The following is a 23,510-nucleotide window of genomic DNA, read 5'->3' as shown; positions in this document are numbered from 1 at the left end:
AGTGTGCACATTTTCTTTCAGATCTAATGGTAAATAAACTACTTTGCCACGAATGCCTTTCACTAATTCAGAGGGAGGTAATTTTGTTGTTTTTGGTTGAAGGCGTATTATTGCTTGAAATGGGTGCATTTTTGAATTATGATGCTCTCATATAAATTGAGTTGTTGCAGGGGCTTTGGTAGTGGGAATAATTCCAAGTTGTTTGAGATAGCATATGAAGGAGTTTGGTTGTTGTCAAGTTTTGTAGTGCAGCAACTGCAAAGTATTAAGAGGTCAGTTATTTCATATTTGTTTTCTGCTATAAGGTAGAGAGCTAATTAAAACCATTTGGAATCTTCATTGTCTTCTATTTTGAATGTTATGTCTACAGTTTGTGTTGCTTTTATAAAAACTTCTGCAGCAACACAAACACATGGTTTGGTACTTCAGCGGATGTACTTTTAAACTTTAGTATTTCTTTTTTGTATGTGTGTAGTAGAAGGTTGCCATCTGTACAATTGTTACTAGTCTGGTGTAAAGCTATTGCGTTTTGTAAGTGGATTTCACTTCCAAAATATTTTCTCTGGATATGCTCTATTTCTTCGAGTAGGTCTTTGGCTGTACCATGTAGAAGATTGTTATTTAAATTGGCTAGTGCTAAAGCAGGACTTTTAGCATAGTACAGTTTATAGACTAGATTTCTTATAGTTGAATGATGTGTTGATATCATTTTGATAATAGGTCCTGAAATACAGGCTAATGAATGTCCTTGTAGTCCTGTGTATTTGCGCACTGGACAGGTATCCAGATTTTGTAGTAGTTTCATTTTTATTTTGTCTTTGCCTTTCACATACTGATTGAGGAACTGGCGTAAAGATTTGAAAGATTTTTTGGCCATGTTACACATTGACATGCACGGTCATTTGTATACTGGACGTTCTGGTTCAGTAGAATGAAGAGGTGATACTGACTTTTCTAGGAACATTTTTGTAAGCAGTATTTCTTGTTCCATTATGGTATTAAGTTTCTCATACCCTCGTCCACTGCTATGTATGGCAATTGTGTTTGTTTGCTTTTGTTTGTATGCTTCTTCATTGATATATGGTCCTGTGCTTGTGGTGTGACTACATTCACCTCCACAGATATTTAAGAAGTTATTTTTGTTGACATTCCATTTATTGAGAAGTCTTTTTGTAATTCAGTAGTTAGTTACGTTAGTGGTTTCATTCTGTTTAACACTAAAATAAATAACTTCCTTTTGAGAAAGATTGCACTGTCTATGAGAGCTTCTAAGATTAATTTTCTACGTTAGGTTTTAAGGGTTGTGCATGATTTCTCTCCTGTTTTTAGAAGATTCTGAAGGACTATGTGGTTGAACATTTTTTCTAAAATACTTTTTTTGGTATGGTTACTTGCCACTACATCAAGATTTATAGGAGCATTGTTCGCAGTAGTTGTAGCTGAATTCTTGTTAATCACTTTCTGTTTCGTTTTACATTTTGAAAGAGGAGGGGAAGTTTTTCTACTGGAAGCTTGTTTTGTTTCGCTTAATGACTATTATATCTTTTGTTTGAACTTTTTGTACAAATTCTGCTAGAGATGGATGCTTATTTTGGACATTTATTTTCATTTGCTCTACTTTTACGTTGCTTTCTACGAAGTTGCTTTTTGGTAGGCATCCTTTGGGGTCTGTTGTAAAAGAAAAAGAAGGTATGGGATGGACTGTTCTGCAATGTATTTGTGCATGAGTGTCTGAGTATGATGGTAAGGATGTATGTGGTGGTGTGTGATTGTGCATTGGGCAGCTACAACTAGTTGGGAAGGCTATTCTTGTATTTGTGTGTTACTATACTGGGGTTCAGATGACAGTAGAAAGTAAGCTAGTGGTGAGGAGAAGCACTAATACTAAATCTAATGGTGTAGAATTAAAACAGTTGTTTGTTCTGCAATACTAACATTCTAGGGGCTGAGTTATGTCATTTGAGTGCCGAAACACGGGGATTTGTGTGCCATTCTTCCTGAAAATCCCTGTTTAACAAATGGGGATTTGTGGGCAGAATGGTGCACAAATCTATGTTTTTCGATGCACAAATTCCATGAATGAACCCCACAATGTGTTTGAGTAACAGTAAGAAAATTATGGTAGTATTGTACTAACTTTTTTTGTTTGGAATGAGCAGGTTTCTTCCGAGTTGTTGTTTGTACTTCATATGCTGCTGCTTTTCAGGATAGTGGTCTTCACTGCAATTGTAAAAGAAAGAAGTTAGTAATTTTGTGTGTTTATAGCACTGATGTTTATTTAGACGTTGATTTTTATGTTTTTGTAGTATTATTGTTGTTTGATATCTGAACATAGTGTGTGCATGCAGTTTCCTTTGACTATGTGCAGCCTTTATATTTTACTTACAATAGGTTAGTTCAACATGCTTTGCAAATGAGTATTAAGGCTGTGTTATTGAATAATAGGAGATAGAATAAATAATGATATACTTATTTTGCAATTTTTATAAGGTACATGGCAGAAAGTGTATAAAAAAGCATGGAATGTATGCATTTCTGAAGGTGTGGGTAATAAAGCAGCAGGATGTGATTTACAGGCAGTGGTGTTATTTCAGCTGGGAGCTTTTCAATGATAGTGTCTATCTGTGCAAGTGTAAAAATGCATGACCTTATCCTGGCTGCGTGTAATTTTATAATACACTACTAAATGTTTTTCTACAACTATACTGTTATTTCTCCCATCTTTTAATATTAACATTTTTTAGATAGCTGTGTGTGTACATTTTTTCTTTTAGATAGCAGACAGGTTTGGAAGTGTCAGTTGATTGTAGCAGATGGGAAAAATGACAGTAAGTTCATTTTATAGGTTATACAGGTTAAGTGGCAGTTGGTCTGTTTGCATTTATAAGAGTTGTACATGTACTGTGCAGAAAATATGCATACCTGTCGTTTGTAGTCATGCATGCAGCTGAAAGTAGAAATCTTGGAGACTTGTACAGTAGTTTTTGTAGTAGGTGCTTTCCAATGATATGAGACTTGTACTCAGAGTGACCAACAGTACATTTGAAGTGCTGAACTATGATAATGGAGTTAGATGTAGAGGTCTTGGATGTGATTGGTGGATGGTTGTGTGACTGCTTAGCTGTATCCAATGAGGGAATGGCACAGAGAGTGAAGTGGAAATGGTAGAATGGCTGCCTAAGAGTTACGCACTCCACAGACACCGTGGCTGTCCGGGGACAGGGCGTGCCACATCCAGGGTTTTCCAGCAAATCCAGCATGAAAAGGGGACTGTAGGGATTAGCCAATCAGGTGTTGAGGTTGTGGATTTGTGTTTGAAGAGGCTTTGTGTAGTGAAGATGGCAGAGGTGGAGAAAGTCAGGGTATTGGTGCTTAGAGATATGTTTGTGCATGGTTTACAGCAGTATGCTGAATGTAGGCATGTAGCAAACCATTTTGATGTTAAAGGAGTGGAGGTGGTGTGGAGCACTGTGCCCGATTGCAATGTACAGGGAATTGTACAAGTTTGTGAAGATATGGGCAGGATGAACAGTCCCCATGTGGTAGTTTTGCACTGTGGTGCTATCAATTTGGGCTATGTCAGTGCCCCAACTTTGTTGGCAGATTTGGAACACTTGGTTCAAGCAGTAGTGAACATCCTTCCAAATGCCAAAGTTATTTTTTCTGGATTAGTACCTGGGGCAATATGGGACAATAGTTCTGTTTTTTGTCCTCAGCAAAACATTGCTTGGTGTGCAATCAACCGAGGCATGTGTGCTTTCATGCTTAGAGCTGGTATGTTCTTCCGTAATAATGAAAATATTGATTCCAGTAATGCTGTTTATTAAAGAAGATGGCATTTCCTTATCTTTTAATGGAATGTAAGAGCTGCTTTGGAGAAGGTTATGTGAAGATTTTAGGAGTAAAGTAAGAAAAAAAAGAAATATATACAAAACAGGTGTCTGTCAAGCATCTGCAAAAAACAAAAAAAAAACGGCTCTTTTCAGAGCCAACCTCAAAGGGGAAATTGGGCACACTATTTAAATTTAAATTCATTACGCTCAGATTTTTTATATGTCCGCGGACTTGGCGGTAGTCCGCGGACATCGCATATTACATACAGGGATTTTGGGGTGGAGAGGCATGCAAAAGAAAATGAACAGAGCAAGAGATTGATCAGTAAAGTTTACTGGGTGTGTTGTGTAAGGGGAGAGTTTGTCAAAGTATTTTCCTGAGAGAAGAACAGATAGCTATGGCTGTGTGTTTCAGAAAACAGATTATCTGGATTTTGGGAGACTCATGGATACATTGGTTGGAGGTGCATGCAGAACGCTGTGGAGTAGCTGCAGATCTTGGATTCTCTCATGTGGAAGTGTACTGGCATGGAGTGCGTGGAATGAACTGGCTGGACTTGGTACCTCTCTGTGCTAGTTTGGAGACACAGCATCATCCAGACATAATTTTAATTCATTGTGGAGGGAACATTTTTAGGACATGTGTCTGGAATTTCTTTGCAATTTGCAATGAAAGAAGGACTTGGGAAGGTCATGGACATGTTTCCAAATTCCCCAAGTAATTTTTTCTCGTGTTGCGCAGAGACAAATGTGGCTGCGTTCTTCTTCATTTGGTCCACAAATGGAGAAAGCGAGGCGCAGTCAATAAGGCTGTTTGTGTCTTTTTAAGAGATGTTGGCATGTCCTCTTTTCACAAAGAAAATATTATGTTTCGTAGCACATATTTTTCGTAGAGATGGAGTCCATCTTACTTATGCTGGCAATCAGATTTTTCTGAGAAATGTACAAAATGTATTGCGACCTTTTTTGGAATTACAGCCATCCATTTTACAGTAGGTGTTGACCATTTCAAGTTTTTCAAACACAAAAAAGGCTCTTTTCAAAGCCACCACTTCCTCCCAGAGAAAAGTGCAATGGTTATGATAGGGCATCACCCCAAAATGTAAGATGTCCACGAACAGTCCGTAGAGTTCTAAAAAATACACAGGGCCCTGCTCCATTTATTTGCCACCTCTATTTTTTAACTGTGAAAGGAGGCTCTGAAAAGAGCCTTTTTTGGTTTTCTTATATTTTTTTTTTTTTACACACGACACACAAGGAAAGGATGGGAAAGGAGGGTAAGGAAGGGACACCAACCACGGGGATAAGAAAGGTCAGGTGGAGAGAGGAAGATGTAGGGTGGGCCTTATTTAGGTAGTGGGCTGACGTCTCATGCTCTGTGACCGCAGTCTCAAAAGCACTCCGAAGACTCTCCCCCTGCAGAGTACTGCGTCGCAGTACATACACAATATTGTGACCCTCGAAAGGTAAGGGTCAACAGCATCATGGATGACCTGCGAGGCAGCTGGAGGGATGCGCTGTCCCACAGGAGTGTCTCTTGTTCTTGTGGTGACAGGAGCGGAAACGGAGGATGCTGTAGAGGAACTCAACCTACTACGTTTATCACAAGGTACAACCTTGCGAATGGCCCCACCGTGGAACGGCCTTAGGTGTTGCTTCATGGATGTTGTACCAAAGCTGTACAAACCAGGGCTCCCATGACTCAGCACCATTTTGCACTGGTTGCAGGTGACCTTGTTCGCACATGCTTTTTTCACGTCACCATGAATGGTAAACAACCGCCACACCCAAGACTCACGAGTGCTGGTAGTAGGGACTTCCAATACCTCATCCTCTTCATCCTCCTCCTCTACATCCCCCTCTTCAGGCCCTTAGGGACATGGTGGAGGGGGTGGGGGTGCTGATGCCGAGGCTGAAGCAATTTGAGATGCCATCAGGAATCAGGAAGAAAAGCAGCAAAAGCAGGAAAAACAGGTCAATCTGTTAGGTTACTCTGCAGGGCTGGAAAGACAATGCTCTGTCAGGTAGCCAGAAGCACAATGAGGATCAGCTCTGGGGTGTGGCCTTTTATAGGGGTGCTGGTGCATGCTCCGCGAACAGCCGCGCTGTCCGCGGACACATCGAACACCCCAAAAAGGCACAAAAAGTACCAAAAAGTATGTAGAAAGCCTGGGTCATTGTCTGGGACATGTGCAATGGTGAATCTTTACTGTAAAATACTTTGGATTGTCCAAAAAAGTACTTTTAAAGAAGTTTCTGGGACCCGGAGAGTGTACGCATATCAGGACACACGCTCAGCATGGGTGCGGTCACATGATGACATCGCGAACACGTCCACGAACGGGACGGGTGTCCGCAGGACACCAAATGTGTGGGAACGGCCGTGCGCATGCACGCGGATGTTCTACAGTGTTCGGGTCCTCAAACTAATTAAAAGTGCGACACACGTGAGACGGACAGTTACGGACAGGCGAGATGTTCATAGGACTTATGGGTGTGGTGCACATGTGCGTAGATGTTCTACGGAGAGTACGGACAGGTATGGTGTCCTTAGGACACCTCCATTATGGTTAACTGCGGATATTCCGGACACCGAGTGTGTTCTAAGAACAGTTCCATCTTGCTTGCGGACAGTGCAGACAGGTATAGTGTCCTTAGAAAACCTGCATTTTGGTTAATTACGGACATTCCAGACACCAAGTAAGTTCTAAGAACAGTTCCATCTTGCTTGCAGACAGTACGGACAGATATAGTGTTCTTAGGACACCCCCATTTTGGTTAATTGTGGACATTCCGGACACCCGCGCTGTCCGCGGACACCCCAACTGCCTTTTTAAAAAAAATAAGACACAAATGACTGAATTAAAACACACAACATTTTTTTATTATATACAGATATAAAATTTATGAAAGAGAGGGGGAAGCAGAAACACACAAATACAGGGGAGTTAGGGGTTTGGAGAGGCTGGATGGGAGGGGTGAAGGGATGTAAGTCTCATCATAACGTTTTTCTTGGTGGTGACGGTTTGGGGATAGTTGACTGGGACATGGAGAGGGGTAACAGGTACATGTGGGACAATGATATTTATTTTTTTCTTTTATGTGGTCCTCCACAAAATGTTTTAACAGATAGAAATTTTCCATAAGCATATCCATTTTTTGTTCCGTGCGCTGTAGAGCATTTTCTAATATCTCTTTTGCCATATTATTTTCACTGTTTGTATGGTCTGTTAAATATATATATATATATGTTAAGTAAACAAAGTAATGATTATTAATTTGCTTATATAGAGAAGTGTCTACCATTAGTATCACTGTCTTCAGTCATTTGCTCATGTGGGAAATTTTCTTCAAGCCATTCCAAAGTACTGGACATTTCTGTGTAAAAAATAATATATTACTTTTAGTGTTCCTAATACAGAAATGTTTTAAATATATCAGAAAAATGAAGTTTACTTACTAGTTTCTGGTAAATTGTGTTACTGTTGTGTAGGTCTGTTGGTTGCTTGTAGCTGTGCAGTTTCTGTGAGGTAATTATGTTGGAAGCAGATATTTTTTGTTTTGGTATATTCCATTTTAGTACATATGCTATTTAAATAGACGGGTGATGTGTTACATATATAGGTTCCACTTCTTATTTATTATTACACATAATGTGTAATTATATTATTACATTTTAGTACATATGCTATTTAAATAGACGGGTGATGTGTTACATATATAGGTTCCACTTCTTATTTATTATTACACATAATGTGTAATTATATTATTACATTTTAGTACATATGCTATTTAAATAGACGGGTGATGTGGTACATATATAGGTTCCACTTCTTATTTATTATTACACATAATGTGTTTATGTGCTGCTTTTTGAACTTGTTCCGTGTTTATATGGCATGATAGAACAATTTAAGATACCCCCTGAGTTTTTGGGTAGTGTTGATGTTGTCTGCGTCCGCCCGCGGACACACGCACAGTCTGCGGACATCAAAATCACTAGCTGGGGGTTCAGTATGTTCTATGTTCCATGTTTATAAAGTAAGGGAATCCTAGTAAACATCTATCAAATTCAAACTATTAATATGTATATTCAGTAAAATAAAATTTGATAAAGGGACGTTATGGTTAAATTGCGCTACTAAAAACCTATGCAATTCAGTAAAAGAACTTTGTTAAAGGCACGATATGATTCAAAGTAAAACCGAAAACCCCCTGAAATTAGCTAGTTATGGTAAGCTTAACGTGCATTGTTAAGACTAACACCCAGGGCATCAAAGATTACATCACAAATGTCATTGATGATATCACTGAAGACATCACATGTGCATGTACTATTCATGAAAAGTCAGTACAAGGGATTCTTATTATAATGTTGACAAAAAAGTGTTAAGGATCATTGGAATAGATGTCATGAGCTATGTAGTGCATTAAGCAATGCATTGATATAAATAGCATTCTATTATGAAGTTCTTTACAGTATAATAATGTGCTCATGTATAAACATAAGCATTGTGTGCAGCATACATGATGGAGGTGCCATATTCATAATCTTCCCATGTTAAATAGTGAAATGCTAAATGCTTTCTTATTAGAGTTTTGTGTACTGTGCAACATGTTATAATTAGCTAATGAAACCCACTTCCTATATAATTTCATTATTACATACAAAACACAAAAACACAACAACACATACAAATATGAGTATATACAGGGAAAGTGAAGTACGCAAAAAAGCAGCAGAAGAACCAGAAATTGTTCATAACCTACCTGATTATCTTTATGCACAGAAATTTTTGTTCTGCTTCAAACCTACTACTTCCCTATGTATACCTATCACATGATGTGACTGCACCCTAAAGAGAGTAATGCAAATACAAATATGAGCATATCCAGAGAAAGTACATTAATAAAAAAACAGCAGAACAATAAGAAGGTGTTGATAACATTACTGATTGTCTTCATACACAGAAAGCATTGGTATCTTTCAAGTGTGTATTCTCCTTATGTATATGTTTCATATGCTGTGAGTGAACCCCAAATGAATTACTGTAAGAACATATTTGAAATATAGGTCTACAAATATAGTACTTTTTGATTTCTTTGTTCCTAAGTATTACTGGCTAAGATATGTCACTAAAGGAAAAAAGAGGGAGCCAGACATGTGATGTCATCAATGATGTCCTGGGTGTTAGTCTTAACAATACACGTTAGTGGCGCTAGTTATGGTTGCTTAGCTTACCATAACTAGCGAATTTCAAGTTTTTTTCGGTTTTACTTTGAACTATAATGTCCCTTTAAAAATGTTTTTTTACTGATATATATATATATATATATACACACACACCAACTTTTTTTTTTTTTTTTACAAAAGCGTTAAGGTTAAACCAACAAAAACGTAAAGCCTACAAACATTGGAAATAATAACCTCAAGGTAACAACATAATAAACTATCCCAAAAAATATATTATATTACAATCAGATATCATGTAATCTTAACTCACCCTGTTTTTGGTTTGCAATATTTTGTTTTTGGACAAAACGTTTTATAATGAAAGTGATGCAATGTGTTTTGTGAATATCAGTTTGTATTTAATAAAACTTTTAATTATTTATCTTTTTAATGTGTGTTACATTTGTGCTGCTTTTGTTAGCATTTACATGTTGCCTTATTTGCTCAATTTAATTTACAACAGATTACATGTTTGCAGATTTTTTTGTATGCATAGTATTACTATTATAATGTAAATGTTACTAATATTGTAATTGTGCATATATTTATTTGAAGTAAATGTTACTGTTTAATTTTTTTGTTGTTTAGTGTATGTTTTAATTTGATGTTATGTTTCCTAAATTATACATTGAAAATCAGAGTTTTGTTTATTCATAGATATTGTATATGTAAAGGATGATATTGAAATTTGCATGTATACTTGGTTGTAAATTTATGGTGTACTTAGTTCAATTTCTTGTAAAAATAAAGTTCTGCATGTTTTGGCAGGAATTGTGCTTGTGTAAGTTAGAATAAAGCCATTTTGTATTCCAAAAACATGTGTACTTTGTTTTAACATTATTGAGGTACATTTAGTGTAGTTTTTAATAGTTTTGCATTTTATACAAATGCATACTTGTTTGTGTATCATTTTTATTTTATGAAAATATTGTATGCTTTTAAGTTTCTGGGTTAATATATTTTTTAAATAATTTATAGTTTATTATGTTACCTTAATGTTATTATTTGTAATGTATGCAGACTTTACGTTTTTGTTGGTTTAACTGCAACTCTGTTGAAACTTAAAGGTCCAAATAATGTACACTTTTTCCCAGCTACATGATTGTGTTTGTTTTAATTTGATGTTTGTTTTGTAACGGTATGGAGTGAGCGTTTTTACATATATCTGTGTAATGTACATACTCTATGTGTTGTGTGAATGTGGTATAGAAGCTTTGCATTGATTCTGAGCTTGCGTAAATGTACATACTCTACATGTCCGTGTACATTTTGCACACAAGCTGTATATTTTGACTAGAAGCTGTACATTTGTTGAGTGTGCGTAACATACATACACTACATGTCAGTTTACATTTATTGTGAGCGTGCGTAATGTACATACTATACATGACAGTCACACTTGACTTTCATGTCAGTTTTCAGAAAATGTAATAAAGCAACTGCAAAACTCCTATGCCTTGTAGATACCTGTGTCTTAGTTGCATGTGCCGCAGGAGTGTGCGTAGTAACAGTGTGTGTTGTTGAAGTATGTATCTTAGAAGAGTGTGTCGTGAAAATGTGTGCCGTAAAAGTGTTGTAGGGGCATGTGTCTTAGGTTCTAGGTGTGGGTGTCCTAGAAGCACATGTCATAAGAATATATTGCTACTGCTAAAGAGTCTCGGTATGATAAAGAACGTAGACTATGAAACAAACTCAAGGCAATGCAGGTTACAGTTCTCTCCCCTTTATCCTCTTTACGAGGAGAGCATTTCTCCTGCAGTCTCAGAGTTCTGTTTGCACAAGCTTTTGGCTGTTAGTAATGAGGTTTACAACTTCTCCCTCGGGGTATCTTGTTCTGGTAATCTTACATTCAAATTGCCTTGGGGTCACTCCCAGCTTTCTTTGGCAATGCAGGTTATAATGTCCCCTTATTGGATATCCCTCTTCAGCAAACTTGTGTTCCCTTATCTTTACTATTGCCCCTCTTTGCAGATTACAATATTCCATGATAGGCTATTACACTTTTTGACTATGGCAATGCTTGTTACAATATTCCCCAATTCGACATCTCTAAATAGGAGAGCTGTGCTCAGTATGCTTAAATTCAAATGTTCAGTATTCAAAATTACACAGCAGTCTCCTTCGGAGTACCCCGGGTCACCTGTATCAAGCCAACGCACCAATATGCCCTGGCATCTCCTTCTGACTCGCTGGTTCTGCTTCTTCGTTCGTAAGGATTCCTGCAGCATTTGATAGCTCCCGCAAGCCTGCTGCTGCTCGCACTGACCGCCAATGGAGCTTGTACAGCCCTGTATGCTTACTGGTAAAAAGCATGCACCGGAGCGGATTGCAGGATGTAGAGAGTGTCTCTCCCCCTCGGGGTAGCTGGCCTAAATACTGCTTCCTGCTGGGCGTCCTCTGCATCGAACAGAAATATCGACCTCTGCCATGTTCTCTGCATAGGGTCCCGCTGTCAGCACAACAGCAACTTCATATTCTGCTTCTTCCTGTTGCTCCTCCTTAGCTTGCACCTGAAACGCCTTTAAATGTTTAAAGCTCCCGCTCAGGTGTGGGTCATTACAACAACTAGACTGCTCATTACAGTTTAGTAACTCTGGATCCCTTGTCTCAGTACTAAGATCATTATGGGGCTTGAAATCCATAATGTTTTTATTTGTTTTAATCTTGTTTACTCCACTCTGAGTGATTTAAAGGATGTATTTTTAAGATGTCAAAAGAAGCAATGGTTTTCTCCTTGATCCATAGTCCAAACACAATGTAAAGTCATAACTACTAGAAGTAGTAGTATTAACTCCCTGACCCTTATATATATATATATATATATATATATATATATATATATCTCATTTCCATGTTTACAAAAATGGGTTTGTAAACTTGGCACCTTGGGAAAATCCAGGAGGGGAAGCTCTATTGTGACAACATGCCATTAAATATTCAGGCACTAGGGAAACCTCATCCTCAGAAGAGGATGAACACTGCGTCTTCCCTGATGGAGTCACCACATTCCTTTGACAGCCTGCTCCTCCCATGTGCTCCTCCCTCCTAATACCACCTCTAGGGTTATGATCAGGTAGTGTCCGCCTTTCCCTGGCCACATGGCAGGAGACTTTAGGCTGGGATTCTGTGATGATTCCACCGGATTACGACATGTCACTAGCCCAGCAAGAATAGAAAGAGCACATATTAAAGAAAATATTTATCTTTTCTATTAATTATTGGGAAATGTTACAATCCACACTATAGTATAACGACTAAGGGATTAGTAAACAAGCAGTTTCAAGTATCTGACACTATCAGAAGGTTGCATTCATGATTCCTTTTGTTTTGATTATCTTACCAAACTTTACAATGTACGTAGAGAGTATTTGAAAAGGAGAGATTTTCCCTGATGTAATTAATGGCAGTTCATGCTTATCATTCACAGTACATGAAGTTAAAATGGCCATACTGAGCCAAAAATCAGGGAAAGCTCCTAGCCCGGAAGGCACACCCATCGATTTTGACAAAAGTGAGATGATTATCTGGGACCTGTACCTCACAAAACCTTTTGATGCAATAGTTACCATTAATAAAATGCCATCCTCATGAAAAAATGCAGAGATCATCCCTCTCCATAAAAATGAAAGGGGAGAGGGAAGACCTGCCAATTACCCCCCCATCTACCTTCTGGACACGGGTGGAACATTCTTTGGTAAAGTCCTCTTCAGCCATCTTGAGCTATACATGAGACTTAATGAAGTTATATCTTCAGCCCAGACTGGCTTCCAGAAGCGGGTGGGTACAATAGATCAGGTATTCAGACGATTTCAAATTATTGAAATATGTCACACTAAGAAATACCTCTCTATTTTTGTTTTATTGACTTAAAAACAGCCTTTAACTAAGTCAAGAGCAACTATGGAACACTCTTGTAGATCTCAAAATACCTCACGACCTCTTGCAAGCCATAATGCTCCTTTACACTGACAAAATTCTATTATTTGTGCAAAAAGCATAATACCCCATTGCTCCTTAATCAATACAAAGCCACTATTGGCATCTATAAAAAGGCTATTCTTAAAGCCAAATCTAGTTTTAGTTTCTTTAATGACCGCATTCAAAATGCTCAGCACGACACAAAGGAGCTCTTTCGTATCCTGAAAGAACAGGAAAGAACCAACCACTCTACGCCAGATAGAACTATTGCGGACGATGCTACCTGGTGTAGTGTCATGCAACAAGCCATGCACAAAAAACTTTGCATGATGAAGAAAAGTACTAACTTAAACTGCTCCGAGGCCATATCTACTGACTGGCCATATCAAAGATCACCAGATATTCCTATCTTTAACCTAGTGCCCATAACGGATAGGGATTTAGAAGTCATCATCACCCAATAAAAAGCTACAAAAAATAAGAAAGACATTCATACTACCATGATAATCAAGACATGTGCCCCTTCCTTAATCTCATCTATTCGTCAATTCGTAAATACCTCCATTTCAACTGGTACTCTCCCTCAGGAACTTAAGTAATCATGGGTCATGCCAATCCTGAAGAAAGCAGGTCTTTCAGTCGATATGCCAAATAATTATCGAACAATAACAAATGCAGCATTCCTACTCAAGATTCTTGATCGTGTGGCCTACATCCAAATTGCAGAACATCTACAGGCACACCCCATCCTAAATGACCATCAGTCTGGATTTCGGGTTGGGTATGGCACTGAGACTGCACTACTTGAACTCAAATCTAAATTGATGGTCCGTATGGACAACAAGGAAGCATCCCTGCTTATGCTGCTCGATCTTTCTGCGGCTTTCGACTTGGTGGACCATGATATCATGGCCACCAGGTTGTGTGAAGTGGCTAACTTTTCACCTCTGGCCTGTAAATGGGTATCGTCTTTCCTTAATAACCGAGACAGTAGAGTCTTATGCGGCAATGTGGAATTGGAACCTATTGTGACAACTTGTGGCATTCCACAGGGTGCTTGTACATCTCCCTGTTTCTACAATATATTTACAGCCCCCTTGTTTGCAATGCTCGACTCCGAGAACATAATTTTTACTAACTATGCGGATGACACGCAATGTGTCATCCCGCTTACTGGCTGTCATAGGGAAGATGAATTAGCTATTAATAGAGTTTTTACTCTTATTGAGGCCTGGATGGTCTGTAACAAATTAGCACTGAACAAATCAAAAACGGAACTACTTGTGGTTCACCACACACCATTAACAGTATGGGACCAGAGTATGAGAATTTCCAACTGGGAGGAGAATCCATTAAGCCCTTAAAAAAGGTGAAAACCCTTGGAGTAACTTTTGACCAACATATGACCATGAAACAACATGTCAGTAGCCTAGTATCCTCCTGTGCATACTACATCAAATTGTTAGCACATCTAAGGCCATTGATCTCACAGGAGAACAGTGAGACTATTGCGAGAGCAATAGTGGGTTCTAAAATTGACTATTGCTCTAGCCTACTCATGGGTATCAGTAAATCTGATTGTAATAGGTTGAAGGTATGCCAAAATGGGGCCATCAGAGTTGTTATGAATCTTAAATTTAGAGACCATGTCACACTGGCAAGAAGTGAGTTACACTGGTTGCCAGTGACTTCCAGATTCCTATTCCGTACCCTGACCATTATACATAAGTGTAGATCAGGAAGTATGCCCGGATACCTACAACAGCTGCTATCCACAAAAAAAAACGTGCGAACACTAAGGTCAAACAATCAGCAGTTCTTGGCTGAACCAATATGTCATACTGTCAGAGCAGCTAATTCAACCTTTGTCTTCAACGGACCTAGAGTCTGGAATGCTCTTCCTCTAAATATAGGATCTATTGAGTCGTTTGATTAGTTTAAGAATAGATTAAAGACATATTTATTCAACTAATTGATCCTTAGACAGCTTTAACTTCTCTCCGTGGCGGCTCTGCTTCTCGGACTCTTCTATTTGTTACTCGTTGTTGGTGATTTGTAGTGCCCCTCACGCCTTCGGGTTCATGGCAGTGCTATATAAATGTACTAAAGTAAAGTAACATGGCTAAAGTTCGCTATGGTGCGGAGGGGTGAAAGAACAAAATTGTTTCCAATTGAAAAAGCGGTAAGGTAGGGGTATCTTAACCCCTGCCCTAATTCAACCCATTTATGAATGACATTTTATTGAGTATATTTTACTTGGGGGCTGACGGTGCGGTCTGAATAATCATCCCATGGGCATTTCATTATTTGCAGATGATGCATATTTAATTTCCAAAACTCAAACAGGGCCTAAACAAACAAATAGTGCTCTTTGCCAAATTGTGCAGTTCTATAGGTTTGACTTTCAATTACAACCAAACCAAATGTATGGTTTGCTGCAGGGCTAAAAAGAAGGTCAAGGGCCTTAATTTATGCATTAATGATTCCTGGATTGAAGTGTCTTTCTTTGATCACTTTTATCCTCTGTGCAGGTGGCCAGGGAAAGGACATTGCTTTTGGATCCTGACCATGGAGGTGGAGAAGCGATGGAGGATCACCTCGATAGAGGGTCCTTGGGGATTGGAGGTGGGATGCTCTTGGGTAAGACACAGCATTCCACATCCTCCTTTCAGATGGAACCCCTATCCCAGAAGTGGTTATAGGATATTGTGCACCATGGTCCCTTATCTCTGAGACGAGCAAGAGATACTATCATCCCAAACGTGTTAGACAGAGGAAGAGAAAGACTGGGAACTTGGGCTAAAACACAATATCCCACTTGTACTTATGACAATCCACCTAACTCTCTCCCGACCTTTATAGGTCGTTATAAAGCAGTTCCCCTTTATTCCCCTCTTGGGGTACCTAACAGTGCTGGGATGAGGAAGAAGCAACTGAGAGTAAGGACACCAATTACTCTTTCCACTTTGGTACTGGGATGAAGAAGATGCATGAATGTCAGGCATGTCTGTGTAAACAGAGTCAGGCAGAATGAATTGATGGTAGACACCTGCAGCCGATTAAAGGACCACAGGTGTATAAAAGGAGGAAGGCTGAAGCACAAAAGGGAAGCAGGGAAAGAGAAAGGCACAACAGAAGGATTTGTGCGGGAGCGAGAGAAGCCGAGAAGCCAACTAAAAACCTGGGAGTCTTGCTGGTGTGGTTGTGCAGGACAGAGATCCCATAGAAAGGGATGCAGGCAACAGGCGGTGCCGAGAAGCAGAGCTGTGCACGAGAACAAGAGTGCTGAGCAAAGAACACAGCGAACAAGCTTTCCCACTCGGGGAGAAGCAGTTAACAGGAGCTGCCGGGTCCAGCTAAGTGTCGGGGACAATAAAACCCTGGGCACTCCAAGGGACTGTGAATGTAGTAGCAGTACACGGAAACAAGTAAAGTAGTCTTTTATTGAATACCGAACTGTATGGAACAAGCAAAGTTGCCTTTAATGAATGGTTACTGCAGCAAATGAAACACGCAAAGTTACCTTTATTGAATACCAAAATAAATGGAACAGCAAAGTTGCATTTTATTATTAACGAATTGATTGAACTAAGCAAAACGCCATTCTGGAATACCAAATAGAATGAAGGAAACAAAGTAAAATGTATTGAATACCGAATTGAATGAAATATGCAAGGCTGCATCTTTTGGACTATTGAACTGAATGAAATAAACAAACCCTGCATCTATTGAACACCGTATGACAGGGAAGAACAAACTTGCTAAATAATTAACAATCAACTGAAAGTACTTATGAAACTAAGTTGAATGAAAGACTCTGAAGGCAAAGTTGGAGTCAAGGTTGAGAAACCACTTGTATACTAAAGTTGTGGAGATACATTGAAGAAACTACTTGTTTGGCTGAATATTTAAGTACTCAAGGAGATCTGGAAGTTCCTGGTTGTGTGATCTGTAACGGGTGTACCGTGTGGTCTAAAACTGTGCCAAGACCAGAGAACCCTTAAATGCTAGTTCACTGGTGTGTAAGAAGGAAACCAAACATTGGTGTATACCAGACTTGGGGAAGAGATCCCGGAGTTGTAAAGAATTGTTTAGATACGAAACCAAAGCACCAAGATACTTCTTTTTTGTGTCGTCTTTTCATATTCATCTTGGGGAAGGAAACCCTGAGACGTGCTGCCCTGAAACTGTATTGAACTTGTGGAAGGGCATCCTGAACTTTACAAAAGTGCAGAACTTTATTGCTTCAAGTCTGAAAGAAGGTAAATTGAACATTGGATGCCGACCCTGGGGGTGGACAAGCAAGGGAGGATCACCTGAGTGGAGGGTGACGGGGGATTGGGAGGAGAACATCCGAGGGTGAGACATGGTATTCCCTCTTTCCCATTCTACCTCAAAACCCTTCACCTCAGGTTTCATGGGGTATTTCCAAACCCATTCCATTTCCCCCTCCCCATTTGCAACCAATACTAGAATGTGGAAGAGGCAACTGGGAGTTGTGAAGATTTCCCATAGGAATAACATGGGGAGTGCAAGGGAAACCAGCTTTAGAAGGAACTTAAGTTATCCCATGGATAGAGTCAGGCATTTACTAATTATCACTCACACCTGACTCCACTTGACTGTTTTCCCCAACTATAAAAGGTGTGGTTCTACACAGGTGAGCAAGCGAGCTGGAAGTGCTGTTTGGACCGGAGGAGCCAGGGAGCAGCAGGAGCTATGATCCAGAGAACAACGGCGTGCCGAGACAATGGCCCAGCGTTTGTGAGGGGGTGCAGCGTGGCTAGAGAGTCATGTCTCCAGAGAGCCGAAGCGAAGTACCCTGCAGGCTGCTGTTGGCGGTCGGAATATTACTCATTCCCTTGGGACCTGTGCCGGCCCCAAGAGTGTCCGAGGGGCAGGTGACAAGACCCTGACCTCAGGCCTGCACAACCAGAAGGGACAACATGTGAACATGCTGCTGCCCGGATGGGAAAGAAAGAAAGAAAGAAAGAAAGAAAGAAAGAAAGAAAGAAAGAAAGAAAGAAAGAAAGAAAGAAAGAAAGAAAGAAAGAAAGAAAGAAAGAAAGAAAGAAAGAAAGAAAGAAAGAAAAGGACACGGGAGCATGCGGCTGACTGAAGAAGAGCGAGTGGAAGGAATGCAGAAAGCATCACAAAGTGGAAAAGAGGAAAGAAAACTATTAAAGCAATATAGATTGAAAGAAGAGTGACAAGATCAAGTTAAAGTAAAAGAAATCAAGAAAAGCAGAGCGTGCAAGTGGCGCGAAGTAAAGAACTCTGATAAAGTGGGCACCAGCAACCCGAAATGAGAAAGAAGGGCGCAAGCGATCCAGCAGCGTGGAAAGTGGGTACATGTGCACAGGAAGGCTGAAAATGGTGCCAGGGAGCACGGAAAGGTAAAGAGTGCAAGTGTGCATGGGAAAGCAGGAGATAGTGCCAGGGGCACAGGAAGGATAAGTAACGTGCAAGTGTGCAGAGAGGAAGTTAAAGAAGCTGCCAGTGGGCACAAGAAGGAGAGGAAGGTGCAAGTGTGCAGGAGAAGGAAAGAAAGGTGCCAGGGCGAAAGATAAAGAAGTAAAGAAAACAGGGGAGCTAGAAGGGATGCAGAAAGCCGCTGAAGGTAAAAGGTTAAGAGAAGGAAGAACAGGAAACAAAAGAGGGGTTAAAACTCTGGGTGGTCGCGCTTAGTAGGAGCAATGAAACTGGCGTTTTAAAAAGTCTCTGATCCTACTCCTTTAAAGAATTGTATATGAAAGAAAGGTACATCCTAACAAACTGAACTTGTATTGTTTTGAAACTTGAAGGCGGCCTGAACTTGTATTGTGTTGAAATTTGAAGGTGGCCTAAACTTGGGGAAGGGAACCCTGAGAGACCTATCAAAGTGGAATCTTGATTATTTTGTGTTACTGAAGAAATTGAAGCTTGGGGATGCGATCCCTCAAGGCATGAAAGACATCGACATTGTTTGAACTATGGAGAAAGTCCTTTGAACAGTCCCTTTTGATTGAACTCATTCTTTTGAAGCTGACTAACCGACTTCCAGACTTAGACGGACCTTAGGAACATCAGTTAAGGGAACCACCCCTTTAACGTTATGGCCAGTTATGCATTACACCAACCCAGGAACTTTAGTAAATAAAAGGTGCCGAAACTAATATCTTTGAGTCTGTGTCTCTCTTGATACCATGTCTGTCGTCTCACAACCTCTAGATATAGTTTGTATGAAAGATGCATTCATTCGGCCATGCTCAATATATAAATAACTCTTACAACGTTAATATCTCAAAATTGGCCAAGTCGATATTCTAAATAGTTTTTCAGTGCACAAATCCCAATTGATATCTAGGTGCATTCCAAAATTGGGGAAATAGATGCAGCCAATTTTGAGATATTTTGTCTAAAATATACATATATTTTTCCCATGGAAAAACACTATGCTAAAAGCTGATCAAAACATGATCAAAGTAAAAAAAAATGTAAAGGAAGATGTTCATGTACAATTCTGAAATTGTGCATGCACAGTTGGCTACCTCAAATATTACTGTGGAATTGGTACAGATTTATTCATCCAACAGTTGAAAAGTTATTAAGCAAAGTTATGTTCTGAAACTCCATAGTCTTAATCTTAATCGTCTTAAACTTAACTATGCCATGAACTGCCATAATATATATTTATTTTGAGGTGACTGTCATCGCCCCCGAGTGAAGGTGAAACCTAAAATCCAGTCACTTTGGAACATTTCAGACATTTTCACAATGATGTTTTCCGACCTGGCCCCCAATCCACCCATCACCACTGCTTCTAAAAGTTCTAAAGCGCTGAAAAAAAAGGGGCATGTCTTATTTTTTGCAATGCTTTTGCAATAAGGAAAATGTGCATTCATTGATTTGGTGCCTGAACTGCTGGCCGGATATGCTTAAAATGTGAAATAAATTTGGCACAAAGCAATGACAATGTGCCATTTGTTTGTTGAAAAGCTGCCAAGTTGTTTTTTGAAAAACGTAGGGAGAATAGGATCCCATCAGCATCAAAATCTGTGGTAAATCTCATATGCTGAATTGCTGCAAGCCTTTTCTGAAATGAAAAGTCACCTTTCTTTTTCCACTGATGCAAGAGAAATTATAACTTCTGAAAATTAGATTAGAAGAGGTTAAAGGGGATTTTTGCCTTAAGGGTGGGTTTGAGGAGGCTGAAACGGTAGCATTTGGGAAGCGTGACAGTTTGTGGGAGGTTAAGAATAGGATTTTTTAAAATCATTTTCATCTTTTTGCGAGAATGGTGATGTTCTCAAAAGAATATCGTTTGCTTTTCGAAGGGAAACTCTGTAAGATCCTCTTTGCGTAGGCGGGGAAGCTGGGTTTCGTGTTTTTTGGAGAATTTGTGGAAATGATTGTAAATGTACGCAGTAAAATCTCACAAGAACAGTACAGGGAGCAGTCATGAAAAAACCTTTTAAAAATGTATGCTGAACCACCAAATATCACACACACTCTCACCCAGGTTCTTCATTATGACAAAGTGGCCACTGGTGCATAACTTAAAAACGAACCAATATTGAATAGGACATCTGTAAGGACATGAAAAAACTCTAGTACTACAAGTGGCATGTGATACAGCATGACAAAACCCTTCAAAATTCTGTGAAAAAAAACTTTAGAGCAATATTGTGCTTAAGGAGGAATGCAACAAAAACCTTACAAAATGGATGGAAGCTACGGTTCCTCAACTCTCAGCTGCTCCCCACCTCCGTTCCTGCTGTGCATCCCATGAGCACTCAGATGACATGCCTAAAACTACAGCACACCATTACTACGTACATAACCCGAAACTACCAGTTTATTTGAAAAACATATGGCAAGCATACTGTATTCTAACAGAAATATTATGTACCCACTGACCCTTTATGGTGTAAAGTGGCCACTGGGTCTTGATTGGCGTGGCAGGGCCTGAGACATGGTCGGCAACACGCCATGGATGTCATCTGTGTGTAGTAATTTCTAGTTATATCATCAGTGTTGTAATAAATGCCATTGGTAATGTCATCAGTATGCTCAAGGGTTGTGACATGGGGGGCTGAGAGTTAAGGTGGCATAGCTTCAAACACTTGCCACATTTTAAGGATTCTGGTGCATTAAACAAACACCAAGGTTTTTCTTAACTATTTCATAATCCGTTTTTTTTTTTATTCTATTCCAAGGGCTTTGTGTTGAACTGTTTCAACTCAACTTTAGCAGAATTTTCTTCCACGAATATACATCCCATAATTCATATGGAAAATCTATCCAAGCTTACCATTATTTTGCCGTTTTCTTCTTTATCCAGATATTGATCGCTGAACATGTGGCATGAGCCTAGAACTGCCAATTTTCCACCCTGTTTCTGTGAAGTAACAAATTACAAAGCCAATTAACAAGCACAAATTTGAAAGGGATCTAGCCCACCTACCACCCTTGGAGAAAGTACAAAACTTCAATCCCCTCTTGATAGGATCCGCCAATTTACAAAGCACAACGTCTCAGACATTCAAATGCAAGTGTCAGCCAGGACATAAAGAGGTGTTTTTTTTCACAATAGAGTGCGGTCAGTCCATGCATCTCATGCCAGGCGAAACTACAGTCAAATAACTGCACCTACCAGACCAAAGTAGCATGGAAAGCGGCAACAGGTATAAAAATTAAGGTTTGAGAAGCAGGAGCTAAAAAGAAGCATCCAAATAATACATTACTGAGTACGCATGAGATGCCTCTGGTGAACCAGGAGCTAGGGCACAGTGTTGGAAATCTAACTTCCACATAAAATAGAAACAATAATTACACTTGAGATGGAAACCATGATGTGTGTTCCACTATATAGAACACCTACCGCTTCAAAATGTTTTGTAGATGTGAAATCTTTTTATACCCGTTTTGAGAGTCAACGGTAGCTCCTGATGGCTGTTGGTATCAAACTAATAAGTTATCTCCAAGGTTACAAGTAGGAGCTAAACTGCCTCTTAAAATTTGGATCCCTGGGGCAATAATCTGCACTTAAGACACTGAGAGGACAGGCGGTTAGCTCCATTTTACCACCCAGCACACAGTGAAGATGATACTCTAAATATCTATGGAAATATTTGTTATCATAATCTGGAACAATAGGGCCGTGCCAACAGCACTTTTATTCACATTTCCGTTAATCTTCTTTTTATGGTTTAAATCAGTTAATTAAACTCAACCACATTAAGAAAGCTAGGTTTCAAAACCCATCAAATCAAGTATAGGTGAACAAACTGCATCAATCTTCCACATCCCCAATGATGGAGAATTTTATGAACATTTTCTCTTCAAATACAGTGATTAAGATCTGTTAGGAAGGCCCGATGGGGTTCATAAAAAAGTTGCCACACCAGATTTTCTTCCAAACAAAAAATGTCATTGTCTGCCAGATGAACACGGGAACTAAGCGTTAAACCAGATTGATTGTTGTTCCACACAAATCTGAAAAAATGGCAGTTTCATCACAATGATTCTCTTTGTATACTTCCCTGGTCATTCACAATCTTTGAAGGCCCCTAAACCTCTTTCTTGAACTTTCTGCCTCAAAAACTGGCCTCAGGCTCTCAATGTTAAAATAATGTTCTATCCTCCAGTTCCTGCCTCAGTCTGATGCTTCTACCTTTACCCATATCACCACCCTGAACACATCATTAAATATAATAATGCTTTCATGTAATGACACCTTAACCTAGGACTGATTCTGTGCTCTATTATTGCCTACTTTGTAAGTCATTTCAGTTCAAAATGACATTCTGTTCTTGAAATCAATACAAACAAATTCTTGTCTCGGCTGGTGGAGTCGCAGAGCTCATTCCATCAGTTTGTGGTTCAAATAGGCCATTATTTGGGGAATGCTGGGTCTTACCCCCAGAGATGATTTTTTACTGGAGGCCAGGTTTGCAGATCCAAAATGGCCATCATGCTGGTTTTATAGAGCACAGTTGAGGAGCCTCATCACATTCCAGTCTCGGCGTTCGGACACTCTGGTCTACAAACTCACTCTCATTTAGATTTTGCCATGTGCTCATACCTAGGGAGAAACTGACCTAGTCTTCCGCCCTCTCTTCATTGCACCTTGACTGTGCTACATGTACTTCTTGATGCTCCGCCACATGCTGGTTCCTCCACTCATCCTTGGGTCACCTTTAAGGTACTCAGGGGTTGCCCTAAAGAACTGTCTCCTTATTAATCTCAGGACTCAATGCTCTAGTCTCCTTTCCTCCCCTATTTCACCCTCCTCATTCCTCCTATCAGCCATGCTATTCTCCACCGGCTAAACACCACCAGTAATCCTTTGTGTATTAGCTAGGGTTTACAGTAATTGGTCACAATCCATCCTCAACTATCTTTGTGCATATTTCACACCTTTGCATTTCCATTGGGAACTGACTGGACATTCCATATTGGATTGCAAACTTAGTTCTATAATGCACATATAGGTGGGTTATAAAACCTAGATAACTTCTAAATAATATCTGGAGAGCAACAAT

General features: G+C 39.5%; 1 protein-coding gene across 3 annotated transcripts in view; it reads right to left on the bottom strand.

The window, feature by feature from the left end:
• IFT52 (intraflagellar transport 52) overlaps window positions 1-23,510 on the bottom strand; it is a 770,870-nt gene that overhangs the window by 310,329 nt on the left and 437,031 nt on the right. For all 3 annotated transcript variants that reach the window (XM_069652341.1, XM_069652339.1, XM_069652340.1), the window contains exon 8: window positions 21,278-21,364. In XM_069652341.1, the coding sequence (XP_069508442.1) occupies window positions 21,278-21,364 (87 nt within the window). The remainder of the gene's footprint in view (window positions 1-21,277; window positions 21,365-23,510) is intronic.

Source organism: Ambystoma mexicanum, chromosome 3p, assembly GCF_040938575.1.
Source record: "Ambystoma mexicanum isolate Mex_15411 chromosome 3p, UKY_AmexF1_1, whole genome shotgun sequence".
Lineage (NCBI taxonomy): Eukaryota > Metazoa > Chordata > Amphibia > Caudata > Ambystomatidae > Ambystoma > Ambystoma mexicanum.
Note: the sequence above shows the minus strand (reverse complement) of the source record. Positions and strands in the feature narration are given on the sequence as shown.